Source organism: Gasterosteus aculeatus, chromosome 10, assembly GCF_964276395.1.
Source record: "Gasterosteus aculeatus chromosome 10, fGasAcu3.hap1.1, whole genome shotgun sequence".
In the NCBI taxonomy this organism is placed as follows: domain Eukaryota; kingdom Metazoa; phylum Chordata; class Actinopteri; order Perciformes; family Gasterosteidae; genus Gasterosteus; species Gasterosteus aculeatus.
Window position 1 is genome coordinate 938503 of NC_135697.1, and position 18771 is coordinate 957273.

General features: G+C 46.5%; 1 protein-coding gene across 4 annotated transcripts; it reads right to left on the reverse strand.

Moving 5' to 3' along the window:
• Positions 1–1456: 1456 nt before the first annotated feature.
• smad10a (SMAD family member 10a) lies at positions 1457–15846 on the reverse strand. 4 transcript variants are annotated; one of them, XR_013450956.1, is made up of 13 exons: positions 15411–15846; positions 12732–12798; positions 10602–10842; positions 9313–9487; positions 9201–9224; positions 8583–8795; positions 7891–8130; positions 6859–6942; positions 6284–6337; positions 4737–4920; positions 3848–4016; positions 2973–3710; positions 1457–2749 (listed from the first exon to the last, which is right to left on the reverse strand). XR_013450956.1 is itself a non-coding variant. In XM_040189233.2 (13 exons), exons 1-13 carry the CDS (start codon positions 15412–15414, stop codon positions 2538–2540), a joined length of 1803 nt encoding a protein of 600 aa, XP_040045167.1. In that variant the 5' UTR covers positions 15415–15846; the 3' UTR covers positions 1457–2537. The 4 variants fall into 4 exon arrangements, 3 of the variants coding, with proteins under 3 accessions (XP_040045167.1, XP_040045166.1, XP_077937392.1); XM_040189233.2 differs by having other exon boundaries at positions 3572–3710; positions 8583–8792; XM_040189232.2 differs by having other exon boundaries at positions 3572–3710.
• Between the last annotated feature and the right edge of the window lie 2925 nt (positions 15847–18771).

Below are 18771 nucleotides of genomic sequence, written 5' to 3' on the forward strand. Positions count from 1 at the left end.
GATTTCTCCAGTAGCACACTTGGATTCACCCCAAGTTTAAACCATTGGCATCAATTACATTGTACCTTCGTTGGGTCAAATCGCTTGTATAGCACATTTCTGTCCACCCGTCCACTGTAAGCCCGCCTGTGTCCTCCGAGCTCTGCTGTCCTTCTGTGTGAGTCACTTGTACTCGTGACTATCCCTCAAGAGTTCCATCTGCCAGATGTTCTTCCAAACCCAAATACATACTGAGCTCAGTGTTTGTTACAGACTACAAGCCTACAGTCCACCTCTAGAACTTAACCCGTTGTTACATCCAGCAGAACACTAAGGAAACACAAACAGGGAGTTCATTTTAAATTCTATGACTTGCTTTTGAAAACATCCACTTTAAGTCTCATCGGGTTGAGCTGCATTGCTGCTGCGAGCGAGCACTGTGGACCCCTACGGTCCCCCTAAAGGTGGAATTCATGGCCTGCAGCAATGCTCTGTGTACCGGAGGCAGCTGAGGAGGCTCTTAAAGAGGCCGTGTGTAGGATTCGGAGAACCTCGCTGGGCGCTTGCAGATCACAACCGACTGGACACGTCTCCGCCAAGGGACGGACTGGTTAGCAATGTTTGCTTCCCTTTAGACGCCATCCATGACAACACGGCTTTATGGGCAACGAACGACAGTGTCCTTCAGGCTACATAGAAAGGTGAGAGACTCTCGCGGGGGCTCATGTTTGGTTAGTCCAGTCTGAATATAATCTTCCTTTCTGCTAATTCATCCCCAGAAATGCTGCACACTGGACCTTTAATGTAAAGCTCATTGTTCACCAGCAGTTCTTAAATGTAGAACTAAATGACATATGGACAATCCGGCGCTTATATTCACAAATGCATTTACCCGTTGCATCTGTGGGTATAAAATGTTAAATGACTCGTATTTCTAGGAACCAATCCTGGCTCTTACCTGGGTCCAGTTTTAAACGTGTGAGTGGAATTTGAAATAGGCTTTGATTGTCTATGTATTGTAGTTTCCTTTAAGTCAAGATAGATGAACACTATTTGCTCTTTTCTAGTCTTTGATCCACTCCGACCTCTTTATCACCACATCAGTGATCCATTCACTCACCGTTTTCTCTGGTTAACTAGGATGAGGGTTTGTTAGGTGATGCAAACGCGTTTGGGACAAAGTGAATCCCCTCGATAGACTCATTGCAAAACAGTTTTCTCCGACTGTATTACATTATTGAAGGAGATGTGTATTATTTTCTGCTCAGGCTGTTTAGCAATCAGCGATGCCTTTCACTTCACACGGCTGGAATGATACGCTGAGTGGTTCACTGCGTTGTACCTTTAGTTGACTCTCCTCTTCTGTGTACTGGTAAAGTATTGAGTAGAGTGAAGCGTTGGAGCCCAGGTAAGATATCACACAGGTATTCCAAAAGCTACTGACGTAGTATCACCTGACCAATAATATTCTGCTGCTTATGGTTTCAATTCTCTCCTCAGCCTTTATTTCAAAATAAGTACATTGTTACCTAATCTGAAACCAAGCCTGAATTATCAAATGAGTTTAATGGGAATAAAAGCATTATTATATTTACAATCTGGTTTGGTTGAAGTAGTGTGCTGTGGACACAGAGGCTCCCCTGCTGCTCGTGGTGGTCTCCGTGGATCCATGCAGCTTGTGTCGAGTGTCACTAAAGGTTCCACAGTCACACGTATCTCGCTCCTCCACATCACAGCACGGTACATTCTAAAGCTCAATAAATACAAAGCGGGAGTGATGTCGCCACCATCCAATCAGAGGGCTCCGTTGATTGACTTCAGCCCGTCAGTGTGTGCGCTTTAGGCGTAAAACAGAACGTGACCTTGCACTGTAGTTATGAGGTATTTTGGCTTTGGTGATTTACACCAACCATTTGGTTACATACAGGGCAGCACTGTTTCATTACAAAGAACAACAATATCACTTTAAAGCTAAATGTTTTTGGCTTTTTGGTACAAAAATAATACAGCTTGGGCTGAGCATAATACGAGGGCTAAACAGCTACAATGCTAACAGTTTATACCTACATACAGTGAAGAGCGCAGCACGAGCACAGAGATGACATAAAACGTTGTTGATCCATTTAAAGAGAACTGTGATGTGGTTTGTGTTCAGTGTGAATTTACTCACAGCATCTCCAGAAGTATGCAGTCCTCTCTTCATATACATCTGTGTGTACTCCATGAGTGAACGTGTAGAACACGCCTGTTATTTGAAAGGATCCAGATTGCATATCGGGGAGCTGGGTTTCTGAAACACATCCCTGGATTTCTACAATGCATCCGAATGTCTTTAGGACAGTTGGTCCGAAGTTGGTCAGAATCTTTACCTTCAGAGCTCAACTCCCTTGTTTTTGACTTCAGATTAGAGAGTAATGCCTTGGAAACACCACCAACACCAGGTTTTCCATTGATTTTCTTTGTGTAACATTTAGATACATTTAGCATATTTGGCAACATGTGTGTCTGTGTGTGCACATTCATAGAATCCGGATTGGAATTTAAACGTGGTTACGGCCTCAGTTAGCAGGCCCTGGGTCAGCCAATGGCATGGTGTGCAACACCTCATCCAGAAGCTGCAGCGCGCGGTGCAAGTGGACCTCCACCCAGCAGGGCGTGTGTTTGATGCTCTGCCGCGGGTAGTCGGGCCCCCAGCCCTTCACGAAGCTGAGCCGCAGGATGCACAGGCGCCGCAGGTCGTCCACGCCGATCCCCGCTGCTGCCGACAGGCCTGTGGGCGAACAAGTGAAATCAAAACGGATACCTGCGTTTCCCATGTGATCCACACAACATGCAGAGTACTTTGAAGGTGCAAAAAAGTTTGTCCGCTGAGGATTAAATGCTCTACTTCGCTGTGCACTTTTCTCTTTTTGCAGAGCGCCATTTGTTCCTCATTTTTCTCACTGTCTCACTCGTCTTTTCTCAAATTTCGCCATCTTTCTTTTTCTTCCTACCGTCTTTTATTTGCCGCTACCTCTCTCGTCTGTCCGCAGTATTGAGACGATATCGTCCTGCCTGGAATTGGACGAGTAGTATCTTCTCTCTTGAGAAGTAGTTTTCTTCAAGGATAGTCCTGTATTTGGCTCCATCCATCTTTTCCTCAATTCTGACTAGTTTCCCTTTGCCTGCTGAAGAGAAGCCTCCCCCAGCATGATGCTACCACCACGTGTCCCTCTTGGGACGTTGAGCTCCTTGGTCTTCACGATGCTTCTCTAACACTCTGAGGTCTTCACAGAACACGTGTATTTATACTGAGAGTAAAATGCACCAGATGTTGATGATGAAGTCAATTTAAATCTTGGTTATACCATGACAGAATGTAGAAAAGTACAAGGGGGTTGAATACAATAAGGAGAAATATGCAATGAAATATATCCAAAAGCTGCTCAAAAGCTGCATTTCGCTGCCGGGTGGGCTCATATAGAAATGTCTGTTTTATTATTCAATAGAAGGAGTGTCCGCCTGCATGAACCAGCTCCTTCCTAATGTACATGTCCAGTTCAGCACCTTGTTTTGTTCAATGTTTACTGACCATGAAAGCGTGAACACTTACTAACTGCAGGTGCAATGCCTCCGACGCTGCCTGGCCCGGGGATGTTTCCTGCCACGGCAGCTGCCTGTGCAGCAGCTGCAGCCTGCGCCGTCGCCGCCTGCTGCTGCATCTGTCTGTGGCACTGCCGCAGGTCGAACACCTGCACAACACGCACACACTGAGAACAGCTCACAGCTACAAACGGGTCACGCTGACTAGACGCTCTGCTACTCACTGGGGTTCTTAGATCAACTGAGTAGTTAAAGAGTCTAAAGAGAGAGGGTGGAGGATCCAGACCTTGATGTAGGCTCCGGGGTAGATCTTGTGCACGGCGTCGCCCGGTGCTCGGCCCGCCTCCCGGTCGAGGTAGTAGCTCTGTACAAACACAGCATGGTCGCTCATACAGCGCATCCACACGTCGCCCTCTCCGCGACACTCCAGCTGCACACCTTTACCGATATGCAACCTGCAACATAAAGCAAGTGCCCTTTATTTATTGTAAAATATAAAAATACTTTCTTGATAGATGGCAGTGTGAAGGTTAGAAAGAGGATTTATGACATGCACCAAAGGTCCCACAGCTGGAATCATACCCTGGACGATGCACCTTTAAAGAGCTGTGATCAGCTACTAGCACTCATAGCATTGTCTGCTCAAGTATGAAGATACAGTTATATGGAGCGCAGTGTGCAGTAGAAGATTCCTCTTCACCTACTGCTCAGTCCCATGTGGAACACATGCTGCTCAGGATGGAAGGCAGGAAGTATGCTGTCGATCCCCCCGGGCCGGCCTGTGACCGCTTCACACCTGACGGACGGACATTCACGCCAGACCACTACAGGTGACACTGCAACCGGCTTACGCAGACCAAGAGCCCACGTGACATGTGTGGGCATCAGAGCAGCTGCAAACACGTCATTCTACTTATTGGTCTGCAGCGTACGTGTGCACAATAACACAATCCTCAAAGCCTCTGTATGGGACTGTGTCCGGCGTTCTGCGCGTGTTGCTTGTTATTAGAGGGCAACATTCCGACTGAGGACGGCTGTGTTGTCTGTATTCACTATCGTGGCCTTTCACACGCTGCCCCTCAACGACATCTTGGGTACAGACTGAGTCAGTAAGTGGATGAAGACAGGGGCTGTGCTAACATGCAACGCAACACATTCCCATGTAAGAGACTCACCTGGCTCTCTCACTTGCGTCCGTGCGGTGAACGTTGCTCAGCTGTCCGAGGCAAAAGCGATCCCCCCCCGACGGGTCGACATAACCGTCCACGGTTACTATGGGGCAGCTGGACGGCACCTTGAACATCTCACCCACCTGAACGTCCATTTCAAAGTAGGAGATAGAGCACCAGAACTCTGGCCCTGTGGTGAAAAGAGAGTGAGTGTGGGGTCAAATGTCCTGTCTGCGTAACACATACACAGAATGTGGCCTCCATCATAACCATGGCAACAGACTGCCATTCCCATCTTTACTGAAATGTAGCATTGTCTCTACCAAATGACAAGGCAGACCATAGTGGGACATATACAGCCGTATGCATTTGGACTGTGACACAATCTAAAATACATACACTACGTATAGAGCACAGTTTACTTTCTCAATGTACTCTGAAATTAAAGCATAGAAAAAATAAAGAAATTGTTTTGTTTAACAAAATGTAATCTAAATGTTGGACTCATCAAAGTAGCCACCTTTTGCAGATATAAGAGCCGATCAGACTCGCGGCTTTCCTTCTACAATGGAAATCAAATATTGTTCAGAAAGTTCTTCCCAACACTGTAGAAGTTCCCACAAATGTGTTGCACATGTCGGTTGAACCCCTGCCAACTAGGGGTCTACCAAAGGGCATTGCATGGCGCTGCAAGATGCTGTGGTAGCAGTCTTGGTTCAGGGTCGGCGACTCTGGATCCAGAAAAGAGCCTCAGACCATCACGCTTCCTCCTCCATGTGTAACACACTGAGGAACCGTCCTTCGCCTACTCGACGCCGTACAGAAACCCTGCGTGATGAACCGAAGATTTCCAGTTTTGATTCATCGGTCCACAAGGCCTTCCTCCAGTTTCAGCCGTGCACCGGCGGTGCCTCGTGGCCCGGGAAGCCTCTTTTTCTCAGCAATGGCTTTCTTGCTGCCACTGGATCTGTCAAACCTGCAGCTCGAAGTCTTCTCTTCACAAACTGAGGCTCGCTTACCTCGACGAAGCCGTTGTCCTGGGAGCCGCCTATCACACAAGATGTTGACTCGTAGAAACTGGTCTTCTGATCCTGTGGTGGCTTTGGGACTGTCAGAACTCTTCCTCACATTTCCAAAGGCCTATTGATGGTGTAGGAAACTACACTGATACCTTAGCTTTCTTTGCAATTTCTCTAAAGGAAAGACCTACACTTTTAAGGGTCATATTGGTCTGTTCTTCCTTTGTTAATTTCCCTTTTCTCGCCATTATGAGACAACTTCCTTCAATTCAATTCATTTTATTTTGTATAGCCCAAAAATCGCAAATTACAAATTTGCCTCAGAGGGCTTTACAGTCTGTACACATACAACATCCTCTGTCCCGAAACCCACCATCGGCACAGGAAAAACTCCCCAACAAATGAGTACAATACTGTTCAAATAATGCAATGCAATGCAACAACTGTGTCACAGTCCAAATACTTGATAAACAAGATATGCAGCACCTCTTATAAGAACAGCTAAGATCCACAGTGAGCATAATCGTCTCTAACCTGGATGGTTGGACACAGAAGGAGGGAAAGAGGCTGAGCCGTGATGCTGAGGCCCTGAAAGACAGAAGAACATCAGTCCACAAAGCTGCACCCAACGGAAATGAGTCCCTACGCGGTCACTCCTCGTGGTGGTACGATATACGTCATGCTACGAATGGACGTGTTGTCAGCGTCACTACAACTACAACTCAAGACAGTACCACGAACTAGAATGAGAGAATTTCTGCTGATTCCACACTATGATATTTCATGCCAAATCATTCCTGCAGGTATGCACCCGGCATGCCACAGGTATCAAAAAGTGAGCCAACGTGCGCTAAAATACACACATTAATGATGGAAATAAAAATCTAGGATTGGCGTGACTTCAATTTGGAGTAAAAGGACCAGAAGTTGGAGGCAAATGGCGACGCTGTACACATCTCAACGCTGATTGGCCAATACTCTTGTGACACAAAGATTTTATTGCAAAGATCCCATCACCTTTTGTCATTGTCTCACCCCATCGGCCGGCCAGTTGGATCTACTCTGTACTTGATGATAACATTGACAGGAAGGAGCAGTGGGATTCTTACAGTGGTGGTTTGGATGATGACCACGGCCGTTCTGCTGGGGTCCGATGGGCGTGTAGGAGGCCGTGCTGCTGCCTGTCCAAACAGCTGAGCCGCAGGGAAGTAAAGAATGAGCAGCGTTACCATGTGAAGAGGTTCAGCCTTTGATTTTATGAGCACAAAAGAGGATTCATCGAAACATAATAATAAAATCATGTCTCTCATACAGCTCCACACATTAGAATTGTATTTTTACATTTTAGGAGAAATGAACACACAGTGGCAATGTGTTAACTTAAGTCTGATTACAAATATTCACACTTACTTCTATTATTTGCATTATACATTATTTTGTTATTAGTTGTATCTTATTTTTCGCCCAGGATGTATGAGGACGGGTATGGAAGACGGCCGTGAGGTGACTCCCATTGACAATGGGAGGACATGTGTGCTGATCAAATAGATAATATCTATATTATAATTGCCTACGTTTCCTATTCCCTTGAAAAGAAAACACAATGTTGGTTTTAAAGAATATCCGTCTATTGATGTTAATGGCCCTGCTGTCATTATCATTAGTATTATCATATTATTACCATAACTGCTCGTTATCATTGTTAATCTACTTTTGTTATTATTATCAATAGTAATAGGCAGTTTGCCCGAATAATAATAATGGCCAGCAGTAGCGGTAACCAAACGGAACAACAGCTCTGCATACGGGGAGCGCAAAACAAATCCATAAACAAAAAACAACACAACGAGCGTCTCGCCTGTCAGAAGCGATGGCGCATGCGTGGTCACCTGACCTGATATATCTTATTGTCCAATGGAAGAGATCTGGCGGCACTGCGTTGGTGAACGACCTGCTGGTCACTCACAGAGTGGCACCCCCAGTGGACTTTTTAGGAATAGCGGCCACTTTTATAGAAATGCAATTTATGTCTTTGTGTAATTCTCACAATAGCGAAGCCATCCGGCGTTTTTTGGGAGGAGGTTTGCTGTGCCGATGTGATGCCTCCGCACATCGTTTGAGTTGTGTGTGTGAGAACTCACTGTGGAAGGCAGCCTGAGAGTGTTTATTGCTGTAACCGTTCTGTCCATGCGCGTGAGAAGGAGGTAGGGAGGGCTGTTGGTGGGGGGGCTGTGAGGCTGGCTGGGCAGCCTGTTGCTGGAGAGGGGGTTGAGTTGGGGTCGGAGGTCGCGGTGCCGAGGTCATGACAGCAGCCTGCGGAGATGCGGTCTGGAGACGGCCGTCGGCGTGTCCGCCCTGCAGTGGCACCATGGAGCCAGAGACTGAAGGAGAACAGAGGAACGGGTCAGTAGTCACAGCTACAGGAGCTATTTGGTGCTAATTGTCTTTTGAGTTAATTGGCTTTAGGCAGGTAATTTAACCATTTTAGCAGGTCCTGACTGGTTAGTGGACCCCACACTTCCCTAACATATAACATTATCGTCTACGGGAGTTCTGAACGGCATGTCTACTGAAAAAGGATTGAAGAGGTTTGTACTGTGCCTCGTGCTAACTCGTCTTGTCCTCTCAATGAGAGACATGGCCTCCTCTAAGCGTATCCCCAACCTGCCAAACAGGAGCCAACGCAGATGGCGCCGTAAAAACTGCCTTGGCGGGACAACGGTGATGATAAAACCGAGAGACACAGTCATGGCTGCCTCAAGCTGCCCTCCTCGGGTGGAATGGTCACATGAGGCCCCTGTGAGTGGCCCTATGAGGAGCATGACTGCTGTACCTTTGGGTGAGACTGGCAGGTTAGTGTATCTGGTGACAGGTGGTGGTCCATGAGGTTCAGAGGACAGCTGAGGGGGATGCAAGGGCTGGCCATAGTGGTCAGGAGGAGGCAGCTTCATGGCGGCCTGATGGTCAGACAGAGGCATGCCGGGTGGCAGGTCCATCTGTATGCAGTCGTGGATGTACTCCTCTTTGATCAGGCTGCCCGGTGCTGCTGCAGGAGGTCGGAGGTGACAGCAGAGAGTTCATGCCAAGCATTATCAGGTTGTGAGGACATTTGCATGCCAACAGCCGTTGAATAATCATACAATTATTGAAATTTAAAATAAAAAATTTGTTTTGCTCATTTGTAGCGAATGAAAAAGGAAATTACTAGTGATTAAGAGTCGGTTCGTGACGTCTACAAAGCTCAATGTTCAGAACGTTTTAAAGTCCTCTCACTGCTATTTTTCAGCACAAACTAAGTCAGTGACTCATTTTTCTTTTTTTATACACACAATTCACACACGCACAATGGTCCCACGTCAGCAGGTGGGGCATAAACTTTGCCTTTGATCAGGAAATAAACGCATACAAGTCCCAGCTCTACAGTTCAAATGGGAAACAGGATGGAACTCACCAGTATTTTGAAGGCTGAGACCAACTGTGAGAGAAGACAAGAAGAACACCAGATGAAAACAGTTGCTTCACAATCTAAATATGCGTCAGTGATTCAAAAGAAAACGTCCTACCGATGCCTGGTGACACCACCCTTTCGTAGTGGTAGGGGTTGACACATACATTGTCATACTTCAGGTCAAAGGCGTATTGGCAGAACTTGACATGCTTGAGTTCATTTTTGTGGAGGTCAGGCCAGCGCCACAGCCGTGCATAGATGACATGAGGAAAGCCTTTCCTCCCTGCCACCTGAGGAGAAAACACAAGGTTCCCAGCCGCCCAGATGTTACACAATGATTGTATGTTCTCTCTCTCATTGTATTATTGAATTGTTTTACCGATTATCCAGCAGAATCCTATTGACCGGTAGAAGAGTCGGTGAAGTGAATCGAGTGCAAACGTTTTATAAACAGGGAACTTCCAGAACAGCTTGCTATGCTTCCAGAGGCACATAACGTAATCCATGGTGATCATTGGAACATGGCTCGTTTATGAAGAGGTGCTGTTACGGTGTTGCGGGATTTGGGCGTGTATTTCTTATATACCGTCTGATGCACATCTTCGCTAAAGCGTATAACATTACAACTTTAGGTACATTAACTGGACACAGTGGTCACAAATGCTGAAGCTTGAAGCTGGTATTTGTATCTAACCGGTAACAACACATTTGTTGGGGGAGCAAGGAGCACGGTTGTTGTATTGTTTTTAATAATCCAAATGTAATGTTACCATTAGGAACTGTTGTTCCAATCAGAGGATTCCCTCCCCGGCTCCTTAGTGTCCTTATGTTTACCACATAAGAGGTACCTCAGGATATCGAATGGTATATTGAATGTTTGGATAGATGAAGCCGCTGAGCCTGATGGCTGACTATAAATTGGGTGCTGGTGTTGATAGTCTGGTGACCGGTCCAGGTGGAGCTCAGTCAAGCTTCCCTGCAGCACATACTTCACGGATCAAGTCTCCGTTCTCTGTCCAGAGGACACAACACGACCCCCCTAGCTGTCTTCCCCTCCACTTCTGCAGTAATTGTTGCGCTATTTAGCAACGTTTCCCTATCATATGACGTATATCTTAACCTCCCCCCTTGTTTTTTATTTATTGAAAATGGATATCAAATACTTCTGAATATAAGAAACAGACTAAATGTAATAAGATCAAATGCATTCAAAGAAGACACTTCTTCAAATCTAATTTCATCATAACAATCCAAATCAAACAGTAAGATATGTTTCTAATTGTAAAATCTGAAAGCAAAGGATGTATTTAACATTCAAGAGGTATTAAAGAGAAGCCCACGTGCCGACGTACAGAGGTGATGAGGAAGGGAACCCAGATTCAGTACTGTGAGAGGCGCTCTGACCTGAAGCCGGCCGTCCAGCGTCCTCTGGATGGTGACACACTTGCTGGGATGGACACCGTTGGTGGTGATGGCGGTGATGAGCGAGTCCAGCTCGTCCTTCTTCTCCTTCAGCTTCTTCACGAGGCTCTCGATGGCCCGCTTAGCGAAGCCCTCGTTCTCCCCTCCCTGCCGGTGGCACATGAGGCTGTGGACGATGCTGAGGCAGGCGTCATTGCTGCTTGGAGGGTTCACAGACATGATGCTGCCGACACAAGACACAGGAGACGGGCCCGTTATGTTCAGCAGCAAGAAACAGATGGAAATGTGTTACGTCTAGCAGGCCGCTCCTTTGACTACTATGTCAGATCACTATTCCAGGGGTTTTAACCTTTCCACCGTGAGCGCGCGTACGCGATCAAAATGGTTTGTGTTCTTGTTTTGAAGTGACGGATGTTTGGTTTGGAAATGACCTTCAGGCTGACTTGGGTACACGGCCCTGTTGCACAGCTTTTCCACACACTAAGCGTGCCCGAGTTCCGTGTTCAGTCCACAACTCTGGAGGGTGGAGTCGTTGCCTAGAGCCTTTCATCTGGGTTATAGTTTGGTCCAGCGCCAGGATCAGAACCAACCAGCCTTCCTTTCCTTCCTCCTTCCAGTTCTTCTCGTCATCTCACTACCGTGCTAAATCAACCCGGTCATCACTACGGCAACTACTGCACACACACACACTGGTATGAAAGAGCATCTAGTTACCATTTCATTATTACTGCCACTATATCTCAAGCTCAGACGCTCAACAATTCCAAATTATTTGCAGCAACTGAATGGTATTTATTTGGACTGATTAACCCACGTGACGTGACTGAATCTCCCAGAGCACACTGGTTAGAATTCGCATGGTTAAAGTACAATGAGGGGGTGCAGGTGACTGGACACAGGTGGGAAATGGCTCTTCGATCAGGAAGGTTGAGTCAAGTGTCAAGTGATAAAACACATGTGGGGACACAGCCGAGCTATAATCCTCTTGAGAGGACAAAGGTACCAACCAGAAAGACATCAGTGTTACAACGTGTGAGCACCGACAGGCAGTGTACAGAAGAACGGAAGACATGTGTGTTAATGTTCATTCACGTCATCATTCACACACACACACACACACACACTGATGACAGTACAAGAGGGCAACATACTCATCAGGGTTTTTCCCAAGAATAATTTCAATTGAGAAGCCAGGGATCACCTGCAATCTGATTGGTGGACAAACCACTCTAACCACTAAACTAAACATATCAGAAAATGTAGCTTCTTTACATAGGAAAATCCCCAATTATGAAATGATGGCGACAACGCACTGATATATTGGAGACAGTTTGTCCAAACATGCAAAATATATTTTAATCAAGCTGTCAAAACCTGGTCCCCATATGCCAAGAGGTTTGCCTGACGCTCACCGACTGCTCCATTACTAAAAGTCCATTGTCATGTCAGCTGTGTGAAGCATCGGCTGCTCAGAATTTTGGGATTGAGCCGCTTTCTTCTGTCGAGCAAGAAAGGGCTTAAACCCAGGAAGGGCTGCTTGAAGCTGTATCACATTCTGCAAAGGCTTTAATTATTGGAGCAATAATCCCGGTCCCTTAGAACAACAGGCACTGACACACACATATTACATGACAAGACACAGACATGACAGACAAGAAAGGGTCCATTGTTTCTGCTGTCTTGCTTTAATGAACATGTCATTATTACTTGACGCTTATGACGTGTTGTCATTGTAACACTCATGCAAATGGAGCATATTGAGCAAATTGATGGATGACATTTTCTATTTATTTTGGGGTGTTACTTTGAATTGCGGCAGGTATTAAACAAGCTTCTATACAGAAAAAGTCCCCATTTGCAAACACTGTGCAGCCTTGGAACCACAAGAGCCCAATGAATACAGGAAACCTGGACCCCCAATCTCCAGCCTTTGCTGCTCACACAGAAAAGTCTCAGCAGTAATTGTCTTATTACACTGTAGCTATTTCACAATTTCAAACTAAATCCAAGCAGCCGTGTTCAGGCGGGAGGATCTAGGACGGCTTAAGTAAATGCATCCATTCAGACCGCGGCTTTTTAGCTCATAGCTACCTGGCTGCTATCACTCCTTACCTGGTATTGAGTTGGTCGGCCAATGAGTGACCACTGGCATCATGATGGCCCAGCTCTGAGTCAGTCCCTGTTAGTGGAGCGGGGAGACCGGGAGTTAGTGTGAAAATCCAACATTTATTGAAGACTGTCAGTTATATAGAAATCCTTCTCCGGATTTTAAGTTGTGATACCGCATTAAAAACAAGAATGGTGATTATTTTACCAGTAAAATCCACTTAAATAAACTATTATGCTTGACGGCCTTTTAATGATGATGCTCATTTTAAGACTCGTACCTTGTTTTTAGGGTTTCCACCTCAACACGTTGACATTTGATGTTAAAAAAGCATATTATTTTGTACCCTGTATTCACATTGTGCCTGAAACAGTCCGTTTTAGCGCCTGTCTCATGTCTCATTAACATGTAGAACGTATCACCATCAAAGTGGGATTCTCATAATGAATCCCCTTTAAATGGACTATACTTGAATGTCTCTTTTCTAATATTCCAACCACTCTTACACTACATGTCGTCATGCACCCGTTCACACACCGATGAATGGAGCTACCGTACACAGTGACACCTGCCCGTCAAGAACTAACCCATGAGCTGGGGATCGCACTGCTGAAAACACAAAGTCAAATCACATCCAAAGAACATTTGGAGGTGGTTTAAAATTCCAATCTCATTTCTACTGACGGGTCTCAGTCCAGCCGGCCTTGAAAGAGGATTCCAAATCCAGAAAGGACAAAGTGCTGGTGAGAATCCATGCTGCTACAAGCACAGTGCTACTGACACCAACATGAAAGGGGCTTTAAGGGGGACTTTTTCCTGTGCTGATGCGAGGGTCCCAGGAACCTCCTGCAACACACACCATTTATCCAACACATCTAAGTGACACAGGAGATTCCAAGGGTGCCAAAGAAAAAGAAAATCAATAAACTCAATACAAGAAAATGAAAGACAGCAATAACAAAACGGTATGTTGTATCAGCAACACCGTTTTTAACGTGGGACGACATACAGATCGGGTTTCAGAAACAAATGTGAATTGGCCTCGTATGTGCGTAAAGTGTTTGGAGGGTGGGCCCTGTACATGTTTGTCCTGGGTGCCGGCCCCTCTTATCCAACATGGCCCTCTCACGGTGCTACGATCACACAGGGGCCTGACTTTAATTATTTGGCCCTCAGTGTGTGAGGTGGGGTGCTGAACACACAGCCCCCAGACCAACCACTATCCTAGTACACACACATGCACACACGCAGTTTAACACACAGAGCGTCGGCTGGCAGTTTTCTGCTCACTTCTTTACCAGCTCAGTTAGGTTTAGGACCAAAGTCAGAGGCACATGACCACCAGTCTCTTGGAAGAAGCCCCCCAGGAAGAGCAGCCGGCTTTCACCCATTACGCTAGTGGCTGAATCACGGATTTGTAATTCATTCAGCCCACAAAGACTATTTTTCTATAAACTGACATGAGGGAAGAGAGACATCCGGGAGTACATTTGTATACGAGGAATTCCAACTACAAACAAATGTTGTAAAAAGGTTATTCCGCTTCCTCCGTTCATGTTAAAGAGAACTGAACTGAGGCTTGTGCGTTCGCTCCCTGTGCCTGTGAATGCAGAAAATCGGCTACTTTCATTTGAATTGTTTACTCCAGAATCTAGCTTTTTGTGCTCCATCCCCCAAAGTTGTATCCAACGTCTGTGTGAATCCGCGGTTCTTTATTTACCTGCACTTCTGCCTTCTGTAAGTAGGCTTCTTCACCAGTTAATCACCTGATTGGGTTTGTGCCACCAACCCGTACTGTAACTTCCCATCAACAGGTTGCCTTCGTGTGTCTGTGAGTACGAACGTGGAGCTCAGCTGCAGTGAAGGCTCAGACCTCGGAAGTGTTCTGTGGCTCTAAACGTGCGGGCTGGTATTTGGACCTGCACATTCTGTGTGTTTACACTAATTACTCTGCTGTGGTCTTTTTGTGCGTATCCAGTAGTGACCAGTTCATGTGTGAAAGCCAAACAAAGGAATTTGTATCGGAGCACCAGCGCGCAGTGTGAATGTATATATGGTTCATCTCTCAGACCTCGTAATGGGCATTTCTTTCCTACCAATTTATGATATTCTAAAGAGCAAAATATGAAGAAAAAAAATGAATTATAATTCCGAAAATGAATCAAATAATCAGAACAATTCAATCATGGCAACACTGTATCCGAGGTTACGGTATGTGAATGTGTACTTAGTGACTTCACAGCTTATCATGTCACTTGTATGTACCTCGTGCGCGCGCTTCAATCTTAATTGATCGACGTCTAAAGCCAATGTGATAAGCGGAGGCCCCGCGCGCCCGATGCGGCTCCAACAGTGTGATGGAGTGTGGATCGGGTCATATGAGCCTCTCAGAACCAGGCCATGCATTCACCTCCCTGACATCCCGGACAGCCGAGCCCTCCTCGGGCTCCACGTCCAGATAATCTCACACACGAATAGATCCGTGTCGGTAACAGGACTCGTCGATCCGACCGCTCCAAGTTGAACGAAGAAGTACATGAGATGGGAAGCAGACGCAGGCCGGTGCGTGAAGGCAGGTTACAGTAAGCCACCATTTAGCGGGCTGACTGCCCGACTGCCACCTCCTGTCCTCGGGCAGCCCGCGCAGCAGAAACAAGACGTGGAGGTAACGAGTTGGTACTTACACATCAGCCAGAGTCGAGAGGAGAAGTTAAACAAAAAGATCGCAGTTGTACTCGAGAGGCGCGTGTACGTGTTGTGCGCGTGGACCAGAGCCGCTGTCTGTGTTTACACTCGTTGGTCCCGGACCCGGAGCCCGGTAACGGACCGAGCGAACGTCTTCCCCCGGTGCGGAACGCCGCGCTAGCTTGACGCGTCTCGGTTGTTTTAGTCTTCCAGCAGCCCCGCTGTCTCCTCGTGCATCCTGTCTGCTCCCCTCGCGCACGCCACAATAACAATAGAGGGGAGACATCGTGCGCGTCGGCGTCTCGACGTGCTGCAGCCAATAGGCGGTCGGGTCTCACAGGGGATCCGCTCTGGGCCAATGGAGCGGCGGCTCTCGCGACAGGGCCGCGCGCCACAGTCTGTCTGGTTCGTCTAGATTGACAGGTCCGCGAGACTGTTTTTTTAAGGTGGCGCCGCTGAGATTAGCCCCTACCCCCACACACACACGCACGCACGCACACACACGCGTACACGTACACGCACGCATACACGTACACGCACGCACGCAAACTGCAACTGTTAGTCGGGCACCGCTCTTTAATGGCCACAGTTAACATGGCTGGTACTGTGTGGCCTGCCGTATATTCAGTGATTATGGAATAAATGTTAGTTTAGTGTTTTTATGACACGGCTTCTTCGGGCTCAGTAAGACCGCGGACTGTGATTCAAAGTGATTGCTTTCATTAGCATGACATGTAATGTAATAATGACAGGAGCTCTGCAGGGATTGGAAATAAGCCTGTGATGTAGATGTATGTGTGATAACAAATCTTCCAAATTACGTTATGACGCCATGAGCGCTCCTCTCTGAGTCATCCACAGTGATTAAATATAGTATGAATGTTTCCTTTTCTCTACACTGAGAAGATGCATTCTCCCATTAGAAGGATTGAATGATCCTTTAAAGCCTTTCCTATATTGCTATCATCACCCACCCAGTGTTACTTCTAAGGTGCTAACAGCAATAAATCATCAATACATTATCACTTCTGTCCAATATCTTAATGTTGTGTGATGCAATTAACATTGCAGCCTTCGAATAATGTGTTATGTAATACACAAAGCCTGAACGCAGAAGCAATATTTGGTTGTCATTATATTACATAATTATGGAGATAACTCCGACACACTTTTCATCCTCTAATGTCAAACAAGATCAACATCATTTGTGATGCTTTGCGTTCCTTTGCTACGACACATGTATAGAACATAGCGAGTTTTTTCATGCGTCTTCATACTTAAGCCTACAATGTGTTCATTTAGGCTGATGCACAGGCTTTGCACTAAACATCTGTCTTCAGAAAACTCAGTTAGGTTTAAGCAAAACAAAATGTTGTGAAATTGTGAAGTACTAAATACTAATATTGGTTGAAGAAACACAAATAAAGCCACTTTAATATTCATATTCCTCGAGGCACCAGCGGAGGAGGTGGAGTAGCAACTATTTTTGACTCTAGCCTTTTAATAAACCATAAATCTAAACTAGATTATAGCCCATTTGAAAGCCTATAGTCTCAGTCTTTTACACCCAACCTGGAAAACGATACAGCCGGTTCTCTTTGTCAGTGTACGGGCCCTCAAACGCACAAAGCAAACTGTGCGGACTATGTGCAGTTATGGCGTTCCACCAACTTAGAATAATATAGGCTAGTTTTGCGAGAAAGCCTTAAATCATATAAGAAGAGCAGCTTATTAGCCATCATTAATAGAGAAAAACCAAAACAACCCCTGGTTTCTCTACATCACTGTAGGCCGACCGACAGAGAGTCACAGCTCTGTTGAGCCATCGTTTGGACCTCAGTAGTAATGACTTCTTAACCTACTAAAGCCCGGATACCTACTTGGATGGCTTCTCTCCAACATCAACCTCGATCAACTGACTTCTTTTATTTCAAAGTCTAAATCTTCTACCCGTCTCTTGAATCCGATTCTGACTACGCTGCTGAAGGAAGTTTTTCCTTTAGTCAGTACGTCTTTACATTATGAAATATCATTGTTGAAAGGACATGGACCACAGTCCTTCAAGGTAGCTGTAATTAAAACTTCTTTGTTATCAATGTTGAAATGAATCACTGGTAGCCCTTTGTTTTCTTCCTGGAACCGGTCACGTGATAGGGGGGGGGGGGGGGTGACGAATCAGGTTAGGATACGTCACAACTGCTATGAACCAATCAAGTGGCAAACGCAGGTGTAGGCGTAATTGTTGTTAAACTGACCGCTTCCCACCGTGCACACAAAGACAAGACGTTCCCGTTTTCAGGCTCATCTGTCCTTGGGAGCGTTTCTAAACTTTCGGTCCTTTTTCTTCAAGAAAAAAGTCGCAAATCTGTTGTGTGACTTTCTACATAACAATGGTTTATTTAAGTATATTCAGTCAGGATTTATAGAGCATCATGGCACAGAAACAGCAAGTGGAAATGAATGACCTTCTACTTGCATTCAACAAATGACGTGCTGAAACGTATTGCTCCGTTTGATCCCATTGACATCCCGTTGTTGAAAAAAACACTATGAAAAAACGGAAGAGGGAAGGAGTTACCCGGCCCGGAGGAAGCCAGGGGCCCCCATTTGGAGCCAGGCCCAGATGGAGGGCCCGACAGCGAGCGACTGGTGGCCAGGTTTGCCGCGGAGCCTGGCCGGGCGCAGCCCGAAGGAGTGACGCAGCAGCCCAAGACTCTACTCACCATTGGCTCACGACCTGTGGGGAAAACCGATGGGGTCGGGTGCGCTGCTACAAGGGTGGCAGTGACAGTGGGGGGTCTAGACGGAACAGACCTGGGTGGCAGATGCTGGCTGTGGGGATGTGGAACGTAACCTCTCTGGGGGGGAAGGAACCAGAGCTTGTACGGGACGTGAAGCGTTATCAGTTGGATCTGGTGGGGCTTACCTCTACGCACAGCCTCGGCTCTGCAACCACACTCCTGGATAGGGGGATGTCGTTGGATAGGGGATGTCGTTGGATTTAGCATCGGTCGAGTTGGATGTCACCAACTCTCACTGGAGCGTTTCGCAGTCGAGTGTGAAGCGGTCGGGATGAGGATGAGCACCTCTAAATCTGAGGCCATGGTTATCAGCAGGAAACCGATGGATTGCCTACAGGTAGGGAATGTGTCCTTACCCCCAAGTGCAGGAGTTCCAAGTACCTCGGGGTTTTGTTCATGAGTGAGGAGAAGATGGAGTGTGAGTTTGGCCATAGAATCGGAGCAGCGGGGGCGGTATTGCACTCGCTTTACTGCACTGTTGTGATGAAAAGAGAGCTGAGCCGGAAGGCAAAGCTCTCGATCTACCGGTCAATCTTCGTTCCTACCCTCACCTATGGTC